Below are 19488 nucleotides of genomic sequence, written 5' to 3' on the forward strand. Positions count from 1 at the left end.
TGCTAATTTATTGAAAAAGGGGAAAACAGCTTATCTAAATTTTGGGATAAATGTGAAATTAGCACATTGGTAAGTAAATGCTAAAATTAGTTCTCCCATGGTCAGAGTAAATTTTTTTTTTCCCTTCAACTTTTTGAGAATTGATTCATAAATTTCGGAAGTAATTCACCATTTAGTATTTTAGGTAGTCAATGTTTTATGTTTTACCTAATTTTTGAGCATTTTTCTTACATATTTTTATTAACTGATTAGATATCCATTATACATATTTATACATAAAAATTTGTATCCTTAGAAAATTTTAAATTGTAGAATAAGTGTATCAATGACTTAGTTCTAAATGACAGAAATTGACTTTTCATGTTTAATATCTGGTATAGGTATAAGATCAATTAGGCTTTAGATTGGAAAGAATTATTTTTATTCTTTCACAGCAAATATTTCCCATTGATTTTCTCATATCTGAATCTTCAGGGTGAAATTGGCAATCCTGGAATTCCTGGGGAGCCTGGACCCAAAGGATTTAGGGGACGAAGAGTAAGTAGACTATAATTCCAGAAATAAAACATGTTTCCTTGGAAACTCTGGCTTTTGTGTTGCAATAATAAATGTGGATTTTTGATCCATCCCAAGGACATCTAAAATTGCACTTCCTAGCTGTGTGCTCTTCAATACACCTTTCCTGGGTCTCTATTTCTACAACATGAGGATTGAACTTAATGACACCAAAGGTCATTTTCAGCTCTGAAAGCCTATGGTTCCATGACTCTGAACGATTACAAAGATTTACAGATTGATGTCTGGCTGTTTCAAGGATTGTCTGCATCATCCAGTCTTTTCTAAGGCACACATTACAGCCCAGAATATTGATCTTATGAGTGGAAATGAAGCTGACATCTTTCCACGGTGTCCCTGAGGGTTTTTTGACAATCCCACTACCCATAACCAAGGTCATCTGGGATATTCATTTGACAGAAGGCTGTTGAGATCTAACTAGTGAAGTGCAGAGTAGAAGGTTGTACTTTTTTAAAAACAAAATGTTGAGAAAACGTCCTTTCATTTTAAAGTTTGAATGGGATATCAGCAGTCATTATCAGCTGAAAGGGATGCAATTCAACAGATACTTTCCATGTGGCCAGATAGATCTCATTAGCTCCATATCCATCACCTTAAGGTATGGGAATGACACTGCCCTCCCGTTTCCCTTATGTATGTGGGCAATTATTTTTTGTATTTGATCTTTTGCAGATGGAAGGTTTTTTTTTTATTAAATCTCTGGGTGCCCTAGTATATTTGCTTTTATTTTTTTGCACCAATCCTAATTTATAAGTAATTTAGATTTTAATGTACAACTAGTGCCAGAGCAAAGTATGTCACTAAATGAAGACGCTAAGAAGGAAATGGATGTTTGGCAATGATTAAGAATGGACATTTGTATTACAAGTAAGGAATTCACTGGACTTGAATTAGTAGTTGCTTCGTTAAAAATTTATTTTTAATTGTAAAGTCTTATTAAAACTGAGGTCAGGCCGTCCCATGGCTAGAAGATGTGGAAAGTAACACATATTTCCATCTGCAGCTCACTGTAGGCTTGAAAGGTGTAAAGGGATCTCAAGGAACGCACGGCCCCCCTGGACGGAGAGTAAGTATATCCATGAGGACTAAGTCACATGTTCTACTGGTTTCTAGGATGTACAATGGAAAGGGCATAGAATTTAAAGTAAGAAGCACTGGGTTCAAGTCCAAATTCTGCTTGTTACTAGCTGTGTGCCCTTCAGCCAGCTATGGAGTAGCTCAGTTTACCTCTAAAACAGAGATGACATATCCTATGTTAACCACCTCAAATGGTAGCTGGGAGGATCACATAATCAAGCATATGAACTATAAAGTTAATGCAAATATTAGCGGCTACTGTTATTTTTTTCTTTTTTACTGATGTTTTAAAAATAGGGATGGGTTACATAAGCTTCATAAAGTTTCATCCTGCCGGGCAAGTTGATATAGTTTCCCCAAACCATTAATATTACTTCCTGTCCTCAAAATATTTGGAAATATAACTACAACTTTCCACTATGATTCCATCAAAAGAGAAATGTCACCTTTGGAAGCATTCCTGGACAGAGCCTAGCACATCTCTCTCTGATAAATATCCATTTCTCTATTTTAGTCTCACTCATGTTATGGTAATGATTTATTAGACATGCCTCTCTCCCCTGATGAGCACAGGCAGTAAGAACCAAATGTTGCCAGCACCTGTGTTTTGTGTAGGAGGCGCAGGCAGCATTGTGTAAGGAGTGAAGAAACTGCTTACCTTGTTTTGTGCTTTGTGAATATTTTCTGACTACCTGGAGGAGTCCCTTACCTTGGGACTTTATAAGGGAAACAAATAACATGGGTGTTTTGTGGACGACTGAATCCATAGTAAAATGAGAATCGACTACCTATAATGGATACTCTGCTACAATCTTTTATTTCTTTTGTATTAATTGGTAAATATTCTTAGTTGTGTGGGTGAGAATCTAGTCTATGAACCAATCTGGTCCAGTTTGGATTTATCTCTTGCTCAGATTCTGGAGCTCCCATTTTGGAGGGATCCCATATTTTCCTGGTCTTGTGCTTGGCCAACTGACCTGGGAGAATGCAACTTCTTTGTCTCAGGCCCTTGATCCTCAGCCTCTGCCTAAAAACTTGCTCAAAGTTACTCTTAAGTCTTTTAGAACATACTCCCCAGAGTTCTAATCTATATTATAAAAGGCCAGTGGCCGTAATGCCGTAATGACCAAACGACCAGTCACCATGAGGTGCATTGATGGGTCTTGCAGCGCTGCAGGTCTGGGTCTCGCACGATTTCGCACTCTGGGCCTCTAGTCCTCTATAAGATCTGTAAGAAACTGTTCCTCTCTCTGTTTATATGACTGTGCATTCTTTTCTGTTTTCTGCCGTAAGTTGTAAAGGGAAGGATATGACTCAGCATTATTTAATGAGATGCATAATTTCCTGATTTCGGTCAGGGATAAGATATTCTCCCATGAGTAGAATCATGGAATCATGGATGCCATGACAGTTCTGGTTAACACCAGCAGCATAGTGGGGCGTGGGGGGGAATTCAGCATTGAGCAGACATTTAACTGGTTATTGGATGAATCAATGGACAGATGACCCAGTTGCCATTTAGAACAAAAATTCTTTCATTGACATTTGTGGTTGAGCCAGTGAAATTGTACAAATATGAGCAGGAAATAAGAGCGTTTTCTGAAGCCAGCATCTTAGCATTTACCGGTTGCTCAGAGGGGTCCATGTGTGCAAACATGTTGAGAGCCACCTGCCAAGAAGAAGCCGGATTCTGATAAAAGGAAGGAAGAAGGGAAAAAGAGAAAAGCTTAAGCTGTCAAGAAAGGACTGCCTTTTTTCCGGGAATCTTCTCAGTTCATCTCAGTAATTAATTGTACTCCTTTCTTTTATAACCTCTCAGCATTTAAGAGCTTAGTGTGTCTGCTCTCCCTTTGTGTAAGGCTCATTTTCCGATGTAATTGTCTTTGGTTCTTTCACACATGTGGAGGTTATAGATGCTGCCTGCATTTTAAACTCCTTGATTCTTTGTTGTTTGTTTAAAATGTGTTTTTGTTGATTTTTTTTTTCTAGAGAGAGGAAGGGAGAGGGAGAGAAGATAGAAACATTGATGATAGAGAAACACCATTTGGCTGCCTCCCGCACGACCCACACTGGGGACCAAGCCCCAACAGGGAATCGAACCATGGGGAATTGAACCACGACCTCCTGGTTCATAAGTCGATGCTCACTCACTGAACTACACCGGCCGAGCTCAAACTCCTTGATTCTTAATAAACCTGTATCTCTGAGTTCTCAATAAATCCCTTCTTGCCATGCTTTAGGAAGTCTTCTATTTACAATTTCAAGTTTTCTGATGAGAAATGACTTCTAAGGGTTATATCTTTAGTACAGATATCTTTAAGAGATATAATAATTCAGTTTGCTCTGCGCAGACTAGCTTTATTGATCTGACAGGAAACAAATAACTTGACAAAAAAAAATAGATGTGCGTATTTGGAGAAGTCACTACACAGCATGATAGTTTTTTATGTCATGCATGTTTTCACAAATGACAACATTTCATCTTTTCTATGGCTGAGTAGTATTCCATTGTATATGTGTACCACATCTTTATCTAATCATTCATCGAAGGACACGGGTTGTTTCCATGTCTTGGCCATTGTGAATAATACATGTTGACAAACATTTGTACTCCTTCACCATTTTTGAAATTTTCCCCAAATACCAAAATGGGGTCATTCATATTCAGAGATTTCTGTCTTTCTGGAATAAAATAAATGTACCCAAGAACATAATTTTTAACTAAAATAAGAATGAAGGTATTTTCCTTTGCTTTTGTTTTGACACTAAAGACTCCAATTCACATAGCAATAACTTGCTCTGGTTTTGTTTCCTTAGGGCCCTAAAGGCACAGCGGGGATGCCTGTATATTCTGTATGTATCTCCTTATTTATGAAAGAAAAACCGATCAATCCACTGGCAAATAAATATGGCCACTCTGCTCATGTTTCTGTTCTTTCTCTCTCTCTTTCTTTATAGCAATGTGATCTGATCCGGTTCGTACGGGAACGCAGTCGTGAGTATCTGTGTGTCAGGGAGCAAGAGCATTCGTGATTGGTGAGGGCACTTAGGTTGAAGGCAGTGTGGGCATGCGTGATTGACTGGTGGGGAAGGCAGACATCCCCTGCAGCAGGCTTGTCCTGAGTGCCTGCTGTGGGAACAGCTCACTTCAAAGGTGGGAGAAAAAGGGGTATAAGTAAATGGCATGCAACATGCCTATGGAGAATAGAGACTAACTCAAGAGATTTGTGAATTAGTTCACACATTCCTATGACAATAATGTACAAAGGCCTGAGAGAACATGGTATTAAAGGGATGTGCATGGGAGTTTGGGTTTAGTTGATTAGTTACTCAGTTAATGAAGGCTCCTTGGATGGGGATAATTGAATCCTACTATGGGGAAGTGATGGGGACTGGCAAGACACAGTTTCAGCAAAGGAATGAAGCAGAAGTCAACAAATAGAGGGGCTGTCTTCTTTATGAAAAGGGGGATATAAGGTAGAAAACACCCAGTAACTCATTTCTAAACAATTATCCTAAGGAAATAAAGCAAAACAAGGAAAAAATTATAGGTACAGATGATTGCTGAAATATTCATTAAAGCAAAATAAAGTGTACCCTCCAACTCTGTATACTTATTACATTATTGTGCATCATCTTCTGATAAAATATTAAGCATATATAGTTTTATGAAGACAGTCAGAATATGAAAAATATTGCCATTATAGAGCAGAAAATTAAATTGGATCCTCATTATGTTTACATCGAGGTAAATATATATACATAGAAATGAGTATTGGAGAAGAAGATAGAAAAAGTGTAACAACTTATTGTGTTAGGTGGGTAGAATTTTAGGTGATTAGTCTTTATGTTTGCATTGTGGCTTATAATCATGCTTATACAATCACAATAAAAAATGTAAAATGGGAAAATTGGAGAGACTTTACTGAAGGAGACTGGACGAAAACATAGCCATTGTAAGTGTGTGGCAAGGACAGAACAACAACTAAAACAAATTTAAAATCCCTGTAAGGCCAGATGGGGAGAGGCTTAGTATCACTGTGGATCAGGAGGCAGAGGAGGGGTTGCGAAGGGAAATCAATTGATAGGAAAACGTGATGACTTGAAACATTTTAGAGGAAGAGGAACGCTGTGTAGGCCCTAAATTGCAATGAAATGAGGCAGCAGATGAAATGGGGCTGTAATAAAGGAGAGGATCAGAGAAGGAGGCTCAAATGTTGAAGTCACTCAAGTGTTTGTGGTCTTTAGAGTCACGTGGGTGGATGAGGTTCCAAAGAATGGAAATCTTGAGACAGAAACAGAACCCCAAGGGACGAACCCAGGATGGGGCCCGAGTCCTGAGCTGGTGACCAGGACCCTAAACCCCAGAATGGAATAAGCCATCTAGGAGGCTGGAGGGAATGTGGAGAGAGGTGTGGTTGAAAATAAAAGAGAAGGACCCAAGTGATTAGAGTTTTGGTGGGAGAGCCATAACGAGGATTTTTAGGAAATAAAACATTTAAAAAGAAACGCACTAAAACAGCGGTTCTCAACCTGTGGGTCGTGACCCCTTTGGCGGTCGAACGACCCTTTCACAGGGGTCGCCTAAGACCATCCTGCATATCAGATATTTACATTACGATTCATAACAGTAGCAACATTACAGTTATGAAGTAGCAATGAAAATCATTTTATGGTTGAGTCACAACATGAGGAACTGTATTTAAAGGGCCAGAAGGTTGAGAACCACTGCACTAAAAGTCACCTTTCTCTTTCTCTAAAAACCAATAAATTTTTTTTGTTGTTTTTTAAAAGAGGTCAACTAGTTTCTCCAAAGTCACCCAGATTCAAACCCAGGCAGGTGTGTCTATTTCTAGCGCCTGTGCTTTTGGCCTCACAACTGGGTTGGAGGTTAACAAATAAAAAAGTTCTCTGTGAAAAACAAAGGGATCTGTCTCAGGCCTGGAGATGCAGAGGAGGCTGGGGGTTATGTGTGCTGTCTGCTGGCAGAGGCTAAAGACAAAGCCGCTGATAGGGGTGATGTGAGAGGAGCATGCGCGGTGGGACGGCAGGATGGGAGGCCAGTGTGTTGTCAGTGCTCATAAAACCTTTCATTATATTGGAGTGACTCATTGCTTCCTAGGAATTGAATTGAGTAAAATGAATATGGAAATTGTCAGGCCTGTGCTTACTTAGAGATTGACTGACGTTTCCCTGCTTCATCTGACAGAGTAATTCACTTAGAGAAACCAGAGCTGTTTTGCTCAGGAGAAACCCTTGGGGGCTTTCCCTCTGCTCTCTAGTTACTGAGACTGCTCAAACGCAGGTGCTGTATTTTTCAGTCCAGACAAAATTCATTTGGAAATCCTCACAGTTCTGCAGGAAAATAGAGCTTCCCAAGGTGTTCATCAGGGAAGAAAATAAAACCCCGTGTCTTAGCCTTGCCTTGCTGAAGGACTCTCAGAAGGCTCTAAGAAGAGATCCAAAACAAATTGGATTTTAGCTATCTCGCCATTTAATCAGAGGCCCATCCATCCTGCTTCTGAGACAAGTGATCGGTGTTTCTGATTTCAACCAAAATTCCGCTCAAGTCTGCTGCCGTGACTCGCAGGGAGAAAGGGTCGGGGAGGGTCACACATTAATAAAATTCTGTGTATGGACGTCTTCCTCAATCCTTCAGCCGTGGCTTCCCGTAACTTAAGCATTAGCCTCGTGTGTAATTAGAGTCAAGCCAGATATTAAGCTTTGTCGAAATTTGTTTTTTTTGGGTTAGGTTTAGTATGTGTTCTGAAACCATAATTGACCTCTCTCTCTCTCTCTCTCTCTCTCTCTCTCTCTCATTTTTATAGCTTGTTGGAGAGGTGAGTATCCTTATCATACTATGTTTCTCACTGAAATTATTACTGTCTTCTAAAAAGACCAATTTGAAGAAACACTCACCCCCATGGGATAAAGGATGTCTTTTCTATGCAGACACTTCTGTCTTCTGATTTGGACAATAACCATCCATGTCATATTTGACCTGGTTGTAAAATAATGACCCCTGATCCCAGCCCCTTCACCCTGTTGTTCTTTCTAGGTTCTGTCAGAATTTATAACTAAATTTGGTCATGGAGTAGGCCCCGTGTTGCCGAGGGATTCGGTGACAGGGCTCCCCTGCTGACCATATTCTATTGCTCTGTTTGCTGGTTGACCCCTGGACACCGGCTTCTTGGACAGCCAGTGTCTCCTTTCTTCCCTCTGACCCACACTTTTCATCTCACCAGTACCCACCGTGCATCCCTGAGCACCCACCACTTCTCAGCCTGACCCTGCCATGAACGGTCTTCCCCAGGCCTAGACTGCAATCGGTGGTGCATGGCGCCTTAGATCCGTTGGGATGACATTGCCACTGAGGCTGGTTAGGTCAACTTCAAGGCCCCTGGTCTCCTACAGGCCTGCTAAAGTAGACCTGCGGGGTCGTTGACCTTATCACAAAGTATGGCACCATACACTTTAATTCTGAAACAAAACAAAACTTTGTACATGTAAACGCCCTATAAAAGTTTATGAATTAGAATGAAATCTGCCAGGTACCCTGCTAGACAGACCCTAGGAAAGGGAGGCGGTCAAGTCTGCACTTTATGTAGCCAGATATTAATGGTCTATCTTTATGCAACATCTTCAAGCTAGCAGAGCAGACGCCGTGCCTTCCTTTACGCGCAGGTGCCCCCAGTTCTAGAGCTGTATGTGGCACTTGCATTTTCCTAGACCTCGGCGTGAGCCAACCTTACTAGAGTAAAGGGATTGGGAAAGGCTTTTTGGTCCGGTGAGATAACTTCATACTTCTGTTTTTCATTTTTTGCAGAAAAGTGTCCAGTATATCCAACAGAACTGGTATTTGCCCTGGACCAGTCCCGTGGTATCACAGAACAGAGATTTAATGAAATGAGGGATGTGATCATTTCTATTGTCAATGACCTTAACATCAGGGAAAACAATTGCCCTGTGGGAGCGAGAGTTGTTGTGGTTTCCTATGACTCAGGCACCAGCTATCTCATCCGTTGGTCCGACTACCACACCAAGAAACAGCTCCTCCAGCTTCTTTCCCAGATTAAATACCAAGTCCCCACAGAAGCCCAAGACATTGGTAACGCGATGAGGTTTGTGGCCCGGAACGTTTTCAAGCGGACGTATGCGGGAGGCAACTTGAGGAGGGTTGCCGTGTTTTTCAGCAATGGAGAAGCATCCAGCAAATCATCCATCATCACGGCCACCATGGAGCTCAGTGCCCTGGATATCAGTCTAGCAGTCTTTGCTTTTAATGAAAGGGGCTTCCTGGATGAGGCTTTTGGGGTAAGAACTTCTCTTGGCAACTTCATTTTTAGGATCGCGGCACTAGCAGGATGGCAGTGGTGGGGAGTAGAGGGAGATCTGTGGCCTCTTGAGTCCCTCAGCAGTTTACACAGCTGTCTGGTTGCCAGGGTCCATCAAATCCAATATCAAATAATAGCCATCAATAATAATAGCAGCCACATTTGCTCAGTTCTTGAAAGTGTGCCAGGCACTGTCCCTAGAGATGTATGCACATACTCATACATTGTCACAACCCTCTGAAGTCAATGCAGTGTTATCTCCATTTTAAAATTAGGAAACTGAGGCCCAGAGAGTTTGAGTGACTTCTCCAACTTTGCACAGCTACTACAGGGCTAAACAAGATTTGAACCCAGGTCTGTTGATTGAAAGGGCTGAGAATACGGTGCTTTACCAGCCTTCTGCCAATATGATTCTCAATATGTCATCTGTTCCCTGTATCTCCTTGAACGGCTGGTCTTAACCTGTCATGGATGAAGTTTAGGGGCTCTTTGAACCCCTAATGTGATATGAGACATTTGATGTATATGAACATTTTTCCCAAGAGAGATTCCTTCCCTTTTGGATCCACAGATTCTTATGGGATCAGTGCTTCCTTGCACTTCCCCCCCAAACTAAAACACTTCTCCATCTACTGTTCAATATGCTCAAATTATCCATGAAATACATGTTTCTGGAACTGTATGAAGCCCTCATGTCATCCAAGAGTTTCTAAAAGTCTATTTTCATACAAATACTCATATTTCTACTGTAAAAAAATAATGAAGAGAATCAATCTGCTCATAATGCACCCAAGAATTTTTTAGAAATAGGAGCCGCGGGGGAGTCACAATAGATCCTGACAGGAAGGACTATAAAAAGTCAAAGTTTTTTCCTCTAAGAATAATTATTCCCAACATACTAGATAGTGTCCTTATTTGTTATGGTATATGTCCCCCCACAAACATGTAAGGTGGAGATTTTATCTCATCTGTTCATTTCTGTATCCCCAGCACCAAGAACATTATAGGCATTCAATAAACATTTGCTGACCGAATAAATGAGCGGATGAATGACGAACACAGGTTATACTTCTATGAATAGACCTCCTTGATTTACCAAGGTAGCATTTAGTCTTTACATGGGGAACCGATAAATTCAAATACAAAAATAGCACCCAAAGTACCCAATTTCATAACAAGTAGAGAGTAGGAATGTAGTAAATACTTTCAAACCATAAGGCTGGAATGATTATAAATATTTCCAAATGTCCACATTGCACTTTACAGAAAAATAGAAGGTATGACTTTCTAAACCCTTTAATTTCCCAATGGAGATGGAGAAAAATATATACGTATCTTTGTGGATTGAGGGATACCTTCATCACTACCTGGGAATGATAGCTTTATCTCCTTGTAATAAAAGTCTCCGCCTTGAACAATGCCTCACAAGTAGTAATCGTCTCAAGGAATGATTGAATTAATTAATGCTCCATATTGTCCACTTTAGTGAGTATTAATGCAAAAAATGTTATCAAGAAACACAAAATCGGGAGGTGTACAAACAAGAATTTTGCATAGACTCAATGCCTTCTGTCTACTGCCTTTTAAAGCTGACTTTCAATTGGAATTTGTGATCAGGAAATCCCCTGGACATCTGAAAGATGTGCCTTCTTGTAGATAGTGTGATCAGGGTGGACATAGTTGGGGTCACTCCCTAACGAGGCCGAGGAAAACCTGTGAGTGTGAAATTTCTGCAGGACCCAGTGTCAGAAGCTAATGTGCTGCACATAATCAGTTGGTGCATAGTCAGAAGCGTGTAAAAATTCAGTGCAGAATTGCAGGCTTGGAAATAAGAGTGAGATTTTACTGCCTGACCCAATGCATAAATCTGGTGGTTGTCTTGTGCCCGTTTTCTCAATAGAAAATAGGGATGCTATTACCTGTTCTATAATCTTCTTTGAATTATATTTAGGATAAAGGGGAGTGTGTGTCTGTACGTGTGTGTGTGTGTGTGTGTGTGTGTGTGTGTGTTTAAAAATGCATTGAATAGAGCAAAAGGTTATAAAAAAAGTAATGGTAATTGGTTGGGTGTTTTTCAAATTAATCTTTAAAGTGGGTGTATAATAGCTTTCTAATAGCTAAAAAAAAAAGTGAGCAAATAAGCATATTCTTTTTTTTTCAATGCAGTTTGACAACACTGGAACATTCCAGGTGATTCCAGCTCCTTCAAGTGGGGACCATGCATCATTAGAAAGACTTCAACGTTGTACCCTTTGCTATGGTAAGACCAGTGAGAAGAATTTATTGTGCCGAAACACTTAAATGCCCTCTGGATGAGTTATTAAATATGAATGACTTTATCAGAGATTTCTATTTTTTCTTGCAAGTTTCGTTTTAAGTTTTCCAACACCATATGTCAGGGTTTCAATCTCTGTAATATTTGCAGTTTCCAAAGAAAGTGAAAATTGGTTTAGAAGATTATTCCAATTGATATGGCTTTTCTTGTGGACAGTTTGATAGTTTGTATCAAAAGCCTCTAAAATATTGAAAATATTTTCTGAGTTTGAAATGACTCATACATTTCAAGTATATATGCTACCCACACCTGCTTTTAACAAGACCGTCCCATTTGCTACAGAAATATTGGGACATTGAAAATACCTCATTAAACAAAATAAACTGATGAACAAAATAGACCCAGAGACATTGAAGCATACAACAGACTGATTTAGTTCAGAGAGAAGGTGGGGGAGGGTGTGGGTAAGAGATTAACCAAAGAATTTATATGCACATATGCATAGCTCTTGGTCACAGACAATAGTGAAATGAAAGCCTGAGGGGAGGGGGGCAGGGTGAAGGGGGTCAATAGGGGGAAAAGGGGGACACCTGTAATACTTTCAACAATAAAGATAAATTAAAAATAAATAAGAATAAAAATATTTTTAAAAAGAAAGAAAAGTCCTCATTAACTTAAATGATGTGAGATTGAAGAAGTGTTGGTCAAATTATTAATTCTTGGTAATCAGTCACCGAGTCACTTGAAGATCTCAAACAAGTCTTGTGCCAACATTGAACATTGATTGATGAGTCTCTCTATGTATTTTTCAGATAAATGTTTTCCAAATGCTTGCACCAAAGAGGTTATTTTGCCTGAAAATTCTCACATGGATGTAGCCTTCCTCTTAGACAATTCTCAGAATATAGCAAGTGGTGAGTTTAAGGTTATGAAAGACTTGGTGAGCTCAATGCTTGACAACTTCGACATTGCTTCAGACCCTTTAACTGCAGGCTCTGGTGACCGGATTGCCCTGTTGAGCTATTCTCCGTGGGATAGTTCTAGGAGAAAGAAGGGTGCAGTAAAAACAGAGTTTGCTTTTACAACTTATAACAGCCAAGTCCTAATGAAGAACCACATCCAGAATTCCCTCCAGCAGCTAAATGGAGAAGCCACCATGGGCCATGCCCTGCTGTGGACCATGGAGAATCTCTTCCCAGGAGCACCCAACCTGAGAAAACATAAGGTCATCTTTGTGGTCTCAGCTGGAGAAAATCAGGAGAGAAAAGAACTGTTGAAGAAGATGGCTCTGAGAGCCCAGTGTCAAGGCTATGCCATATTTGTGATTTCCCTGGGCTCACCACATGAGGACAACATGGAAGAGTTAGCCAGCTACCCACTTGATCACCATCTGATACAGCTTGGGAGAATTCACAAACCAGATCTGGATTATATTGTGAAGTTTTTAAAGCCATTTGTGTACTCCGTCCGACGTGAGTCATTCTTTTGTTTTTCCTGTTTGTTTTAACAAATTACTTGGTTAATAGTGTTGATAACATAATATGTTTTTGTATCTACAACTAACCCAAATATATGAATTAGACTTTCTGTGAGTTGGAGAGAGGGATAGGACACATGATTATACCTTGTTTATATCTTGGTCATAATGTAGTGAGACCTCCCTTTTTCATGATACAATGTCTTTTAGCCCAAATCTCAGCACTTTAGAAAGCACAGGGTTACTGGAGGTCTCCTGAGCCACACTCCCTCAAGCTAAAGGGATTTTAGCCACTCTTAGATGGTCTCCAGGATGAGCATTTAAATAAAAGTTTCTCTGCTACCCCAGGTTTATTTCCAACCTTGGCCCTCCCTGGAGACCTGTATGAGGGTGTACAGACAGCACAGTCCTGTGCTGCTCCCCAAGCGTGTGAGCATACAACACATGGCTGTTGAAATGCAGGTTCTGATTCAGGATGTGCAGGGCGGAGGCTGAGATTCTGCATCTCTAACAGCGTCCCCACTTATGACAATACTCTGGTCCAAGAATGACACTTTGAGGAGCAAGGTTCTAGGCCAATGCACTCCAGTGTCACCCCTGGATGGGTGCGAATTCACAAACTGAGCTGTGAAGGGAGAGATACAGAAACTGAGAGGAAGCATCTAGGAAATGTTAAAGCGATTTGACAATGACATGGCATGCAAGCACATGAACAGTGGGCGCTGTCTTATAGTACAAGGTAACCAGAAGTATCAGTCTCCAAAGGATTAGAAATAAAAATGCCTTGTCCTTCACCACAAGTGGCTTGAGAAACACTTTTTCTACAGCAGTGCTTCTCAACTGAGGATAATTTTGCCCTCAGAGCACATTTGTAAATGTCTGTAGACATGTTTGGTTGTCACAACTGAGGGAGAGGATACTGCTGGTATCTGGTGGGTCAAGGGCAGGGATCTGCTAAACATCCTACAATGCACAGGGTGCCTCCCAAGCCCTGGCAGCAAAGAATGATCCAGCCCCAAAGGGCAATAGCACTGAGCTTGAGAAATTGCTCTAGAGCAGCGGTTCTCAACCTTTGGGTCGCGACCCCTTTGGGGGTCGAACGACCCTTTCACAGGGGTCGCCTAAGACCATCGGAAAACACATATATAATTACATATTGTTTTTGTGATTAATCACGATGCTTTCATTATGTTCAATTTGTAACAATGAAAATACATCCTGCATATCAGATATTTACATTATGATTCATAACGGTAGCAAAATTACAGATATGAAGTAGCAACGAAAGTAATTTTATGGTTGGGGGTCACCACAACATGAGGAACTGTATTAAAGGGTCGCAGCATTAGGAAGGTTGAGAACAACTGCTGTAGAGGATCTCAGAGAATTGGAGCGGAACCTGATCTCTCTGGGAATCTGACAGGTTCAGAGTTAGGTTCTGCTGAAACTAATGCCACCGTCCTAGAATTCCACAGTTGCCCTGGTGTTCGAGGAACATCCAGCACCACCGCAGTGACAGGATCTGGAGAGTTCACTCCTCATTGCAGAGGGCGCCACCTTTCTCCTTTGGCTCACGTTCGATTGAAGAAGCAGATAATTGCCCACTTGGGAATATCATGTTATTTCTCTAACTGAATGCCTTCATCAGAGTATGATATATCATTCTATTACGTAAAACTATAGAAAAATGCTTCCAATTAAATGCTGATACTAACTTTCCTTTTAGAGTGTTTTATTAAATAATAATTAGAAGAGTTCTTTGAGAGTACCGTGTAGCACTTGTGCCATGACTGGTGAAGGCATCCCTAAAACTTCATATTCACAGTTTGACCCTAGTGAGTGATTTCTTCACTCAGAGTTACTAATAACCACCTTTTCCCGTTGAATATTGTTCTTCATGCCATCAAGATTGATGATGATGCAGCACTTTTAAAAGACTATAAATAACTCAGAGTTGGTCTTGCTGGGCTCGTGCATGGCCTTGCAATTATTTAGAGTTTGCTTTCATTTGACTCCCACCAGAGCAATGTAGCTAAACATCCAGTTCACTGCCTTCCCATAACCACTGGGTTTGTAGGGGTTAAAAGACTCCTCTCCTAATACTTCTGGGAACTTTTTAGAACCACTGACACCAGTTCTACAGGTTTCGATGCTGGCATGTTTGCTGTTCCCGTATTCACAGACAATAACTGCCTTGCAATTCCGCGTCACTCACAGCAGCTGTCAAGTGCAATTGATTAGAAGACATAGTCTCATTTCAGAGAAATTGAAAGGGAAAAAAAGCTCATCTTAGAACCAGAGAAATATGATTGGTATAAAACCAAAAACATTATCTGAGATATTTTCATGGAGTCTTGGACCATTCAATGGTTAAAGGCCTCTTTTCACTAAAAACTATGTGTTTTCCTGAATGAGGGGGGGAATGATATGCTCCTCAATATTTCATAGCTTGTAGAACAACAATGGGGAGGGCATCAAAGGATTTATTTAGGTCAGTAAGTTAAAACCCTTTCTGGGGTTTCTTTCTTCCTAGAAATCAGTGTTAATTGGTGCAGGAGCACAGAAATAGCAATAAAATATTAAATTTTCTGTATTTGATTTGTTAGCAAAGTGAAGAAGCCTTATAGAGTCAGCATAAAATTCCTCTTAGATTATGTGAGCCTGAGCGTATGGAAGTCATGGGTCTCTGCATCTCAGTGAACCCTTCAATGAGCAATTTGAGGAAGTCTGTTTTCCCTGACCCTGATCATTCTTTGACTGACAAACACTCTAACATCAAGTTTTGAATGCTATTTCTGGTTGCTACTATATTCTGTTTTCACCCCAGCCAAATTTTGCTGAAATATATTAGTGACATTTATGGTCTCAAGAAGATGCCTGCCGGGATTCTATTTACCTAGCACATGCCATTTCTTGTTTAAAAATCTAACTATAACTCTGCTCTCTCAATAGGAGGATTCAATCAGTACCCGCCGCCAGGGCTTGAGAATGCCTGTAGACTCATCAATTCACAAGCAGAGGATAATCAAGACAGTGATCTCTTGTGAGTCAGAAAGCTCTTATATTTACAAGTGACTGTTAATGGACTGACGGGTGTAACTGGCTGATGGCAGGTTATTAGGGTGAGGAAGCTAATAAGGTCCCTGAAGTAAAGGCTCTTCATGCATCTCATTTTCTGTAGCAGAAGTTCCACATCAAGCCTGCTTCCTGGATTGATGCTCCTATAACGTCCTCATGAGCTTTATTACAAGTTCGCCTTTAAATGCATGGTTTCCTCAGCAATGCCCACATTGAAATTTAGCCCAGAATAGAAACCACAATTGAGCCTCAATCCACCTCAACCTCACTGCCCATCTGTCCCACCATGAGCGCTGGATTCTGGCCACATGCATCTCTCACCTGCCTTGTGTGAGCTGTTGATCCATCCCTCTGGGCCTCTGGTCATGCTGCCTAGGACCCCATTCCTGTCAGTGAGACCCCCACCCATCTTTCATGGCCCTAACTGAAACTGTCTCCACTGGGAGTCCATCTTTACTTTCAATCAAAATCCATAATTCCTCCTTGTTTGTACCTTTTTAGACATCTGCTGAGACACTTAGTACAGTTTATCCCAATGTCTCACTCACTGAAGTCTGGGCCAGCATGCTTCATGGTTTCATCCTCAACACAAAGCAGAAAAGACCTCACAATATAGCTGCACATGTAAATAGTTTTCCTTAAAATTTATTTATCCTAAATAAAAATATGATTAGTCTGAATGAAACTTGAAGCTCAGACAGAACAAGTGTGGCCCATTGGGTTGCTCTCTGCTTCTCTCTATACTTCCCTGTGTTTGGATCCCTAAATGCAGCCTTGCAAAAGCTCAAATTTCAGGCCATCATTACTCCATCCTCTCAGAGGCAGTTAAGCAAAGAGCTTCTCAGAACAGATAAGGTCTCTTACAGAAGCAAAATGGCGATATGTAGGTTCCTCAGAATTCATGCAAGTTCATGTTCCTCTAAAATTAGATTTCATTTAGTTGTTAGTTTAGCAAGGAGTGTCCAACACCCAACACCTTCTGAAAGGCAACATAAAATTGATGTCATGTAAAGCAGTGTTTCCCAGCATTAATTAAGTCATAAAGTCATTTAAAGGAAAATCAAGTCTTCTAGAACTGACAAATAAAATAGTATAATGCTATTTAAACATGTACAAACAAACATCAATCTAGCTGCAAACACCATATGCTTATAGTTCTTATGCAATTATCAGACCAAAACAAATTTTTTGCATCAAAACCAAGTAAACTCAACAAGACACAAATTTAAAACACTAATTTAACTGATGAGTCTACTTTGCCAAAATAGAATTCCTGAAAATTAAAAACATATGATACATATTGGCAAAATATGATGCACGCTGCCACAATGATCATTCCTAACTGTGTGTTATGGTATTATTTGGCTTTTACTTGATATGAATGTATTATTCATTTTTTATGTCTGACTTTTTTTCTTTTCTTCATTAACTTTCAACTGTTAAAGTAATACTGGTGGGTGCCAAACCCCAGTATGAAAAACAAATGTAAACATGGACATTGTTATTATATAATTTATTTACATGAATAAAATAAGAGTAAACTTACATTGAATATGTTTTCTATCATCATCTAAATAAAAAAATATTCTCAAATTATCCTAGGGAACTCTTAATCACCTAAGAATAAAAATGTAGAGACTATTTTAAGAAACATAATGTCAATGAGATATGTTTTATATAGTCTTATTCTTCTCAGAGCAGTTCTTGGTAAATTAAATGACTATTTTTTATATTTTCTATGGTGATTAATATGAATATGAAACACACTATCTGGTTGTTACAAATAACCTGTGATTGACCTTCTTGTCATTTATCTAAAACTCTGTGGCAAATCAGACTTGGTTTATTCCAAAGTAGTATTTCATAGGCTATAAGCAGATTGGGGCAAAGAAAGGATAAATGGGAATTTAAAAATTTACCAGTTTATACTTTTTTTAAAATAATAAGTATAATGAATCTTCATGGACTATATGATTGAAAAGAATTTAGATTTTTACCACTCTTTTTTTCCAAGATATAATTAAATAGCTATATTAAATTGTTGTGATATTTTATTTGCATTCCCCAAAGTTTTCTAGATTTACCTAAGACTTTCCATTTTATCTTCCAGATTTACTGCTGTGCCACATGACAGTCCTTCAGAAGAGAATAGCTTCATCAACCAGGAATTAAATGCTGGGGGAGACACATCTTTTATATTGGATGACCATTTGGTTCACATTCTAAACCAAATGTTTATGCCACCAAAATTAATGACCAAGTATGAAGATCAGGATTCTGAAGAAATTGCAAGTCTCACTTCTGGTACGGAAATGAAAAGTTACAATGGAAATTTATAGATAATTGGTCCTTGTCGTTTAGCAATAATAGAGAATCAAATACATTAAGGCAGGTATCTAAAGCAACATTTTTCCAAGTTCAAAGTGGTAGCTACAACTACTCCTTTTATTGAAAGTAAAGATTTAAATGGTGACAGGCACTGCTAAGGAAGTTGCTACTATAAACTATAAGTAATGTCCCTGATATTCTTTTTTTAATAATGTTTTTATTGATTTCAGAGAGAGGAAGGGAGAGGGAGAGAGAGATAGAAATATCAGTGAGAGATCAGCTGCCTCCTGCATGCCCCCTACTGGGGATCAAGCCTGCAGCCCGGGCATGTGCCCTGACCTGGAATCAAACCCTCAACTTCCCAGTGCAGGAGACAAGGCTCAATCAACTGAGCCACACCATCTGGGCTTGTCCCTGGCATTCTCTTCAAATTTAAGGTCTTTCTGGATTCCACAACTTAGGTTAGTGCGATGTGGAAGGAGGTAATATAGAGAACAACAAAGCAAAGGAAAAATGACTCTAAAAGTTGGCCTGGCTAGTGCCCCAGAATTAGTGATTGCATGACTTTGTATGAGTTATTTTTGAGAGACCTAGAAATGATAAAGCATAAACCCTCCCACTGCCTCCTCTATACGTTTGAATGGCAAGGCAGCATCACCTTTTGTCATGATTTAATAATTTAAAATAAATCAGATATATAGGATATTAGTATTTCCACAAAAAAGGACGACATTCTAAATAGACTGTTCAGCCATTCCGTCTTTGCAACTAGAATCTCCCAAAATGCTCCTTTGACCAGAATGCCAGCATTTAAGGCATTATGTCATAAATATCATGTGTGCTGTTAGAATATTTAAATTTTAAAAAAGGGGTCAATTGCATGCCAATTATTTATGAGGATAAATACTATTTATTTCTTAGTAGCTTCCTTAGATACATTTTCTTTTATTCGGGTTCGACGCTAATGTCCCTACCTTGTCCCACTATTTCTGAAGTATGAACATTTGAACTTTACCTTTTAAAAAGTTAAACATTCCATAAAGGGATACATTTACATAAAAGAAGCTAGAATTAAGAGTAAAAAAGCTAATCAATCGTTAGTTGAAAAAAAAGAGGTAATGCAGCCTGGCTGGCATGGCTCAGTGGTTGAGTGTCAACCTATGAACCAGCAGGTCATGGTTTGATTCCCTGTCAGGGCACATGCCAGGGTTGTGGGCTTGATCCCCAATTTGGGGCGTGCAGGAGGCAGCTGATGGATGATTCTCTCTCATCATTGATGTTTCTCGCTCTCTCTCTCTCTCTTCCACCTTAATAAAATATACTTTCTAAAAATTATCTTGTTC

General features: G+C 39.7%; 1 protein-coding gene across 1 annotated transcript in view; it reads left to right on the plus strand.

The window, feature by feature from the left end:
- Nucleotides 1–19488, plus strand: part of COL6A5 (collagen type VI alpha 5) — a 98965-nt gene that overhangs the window by 59664 nt on the left and 19813 nt on the right. Inside the window, exons 28-37 of the mRNA XM_006770213.2 lie at nt 475–537; nt 1580–1642; nt 4471–4506; nt 4612–4648; nt 7482–7493; nt 8480–8967; nt 11154–11247; nt 12075–12734; nt 15692–15782; nt 17928–18121. Of these exons, the coding sequence (XP_006770276.1) occupies nt 475–537; nt 1580–1642; nt 4471–4506; nt 4612–4648; nt 7482–7493; nt 8480–8967; nt 11154–11247; nt 12075–12734; nt 15692–15782; nt 17928–18121 (1738 nt within the window). The remainder of the gene's footprint in view (nt 1–474; nt 538–1579; nt 1643–4470; nt 4507–4611; nt 4649–7481; nt 7494–8479; nt 8968–11153; nt 11248–12074; nt 12735–15691; nt 15783–17927; nt 18122–19488) is intronic.

This window comes from Myotis davidii, unplaced genomic scaffold (assembly GCF_000327345.1).
Source record: "Myotis davidii unplaced genomic scaffold, ASM32734v1 scaffold962, whole genome shotgun sequence".
NCBI classification, from domain to species: Eukaryota; Metazoa; Chordata; class Mammalia; order Chiroptera; family Vespertilionidae; genus Myotis; species Myotis davidii.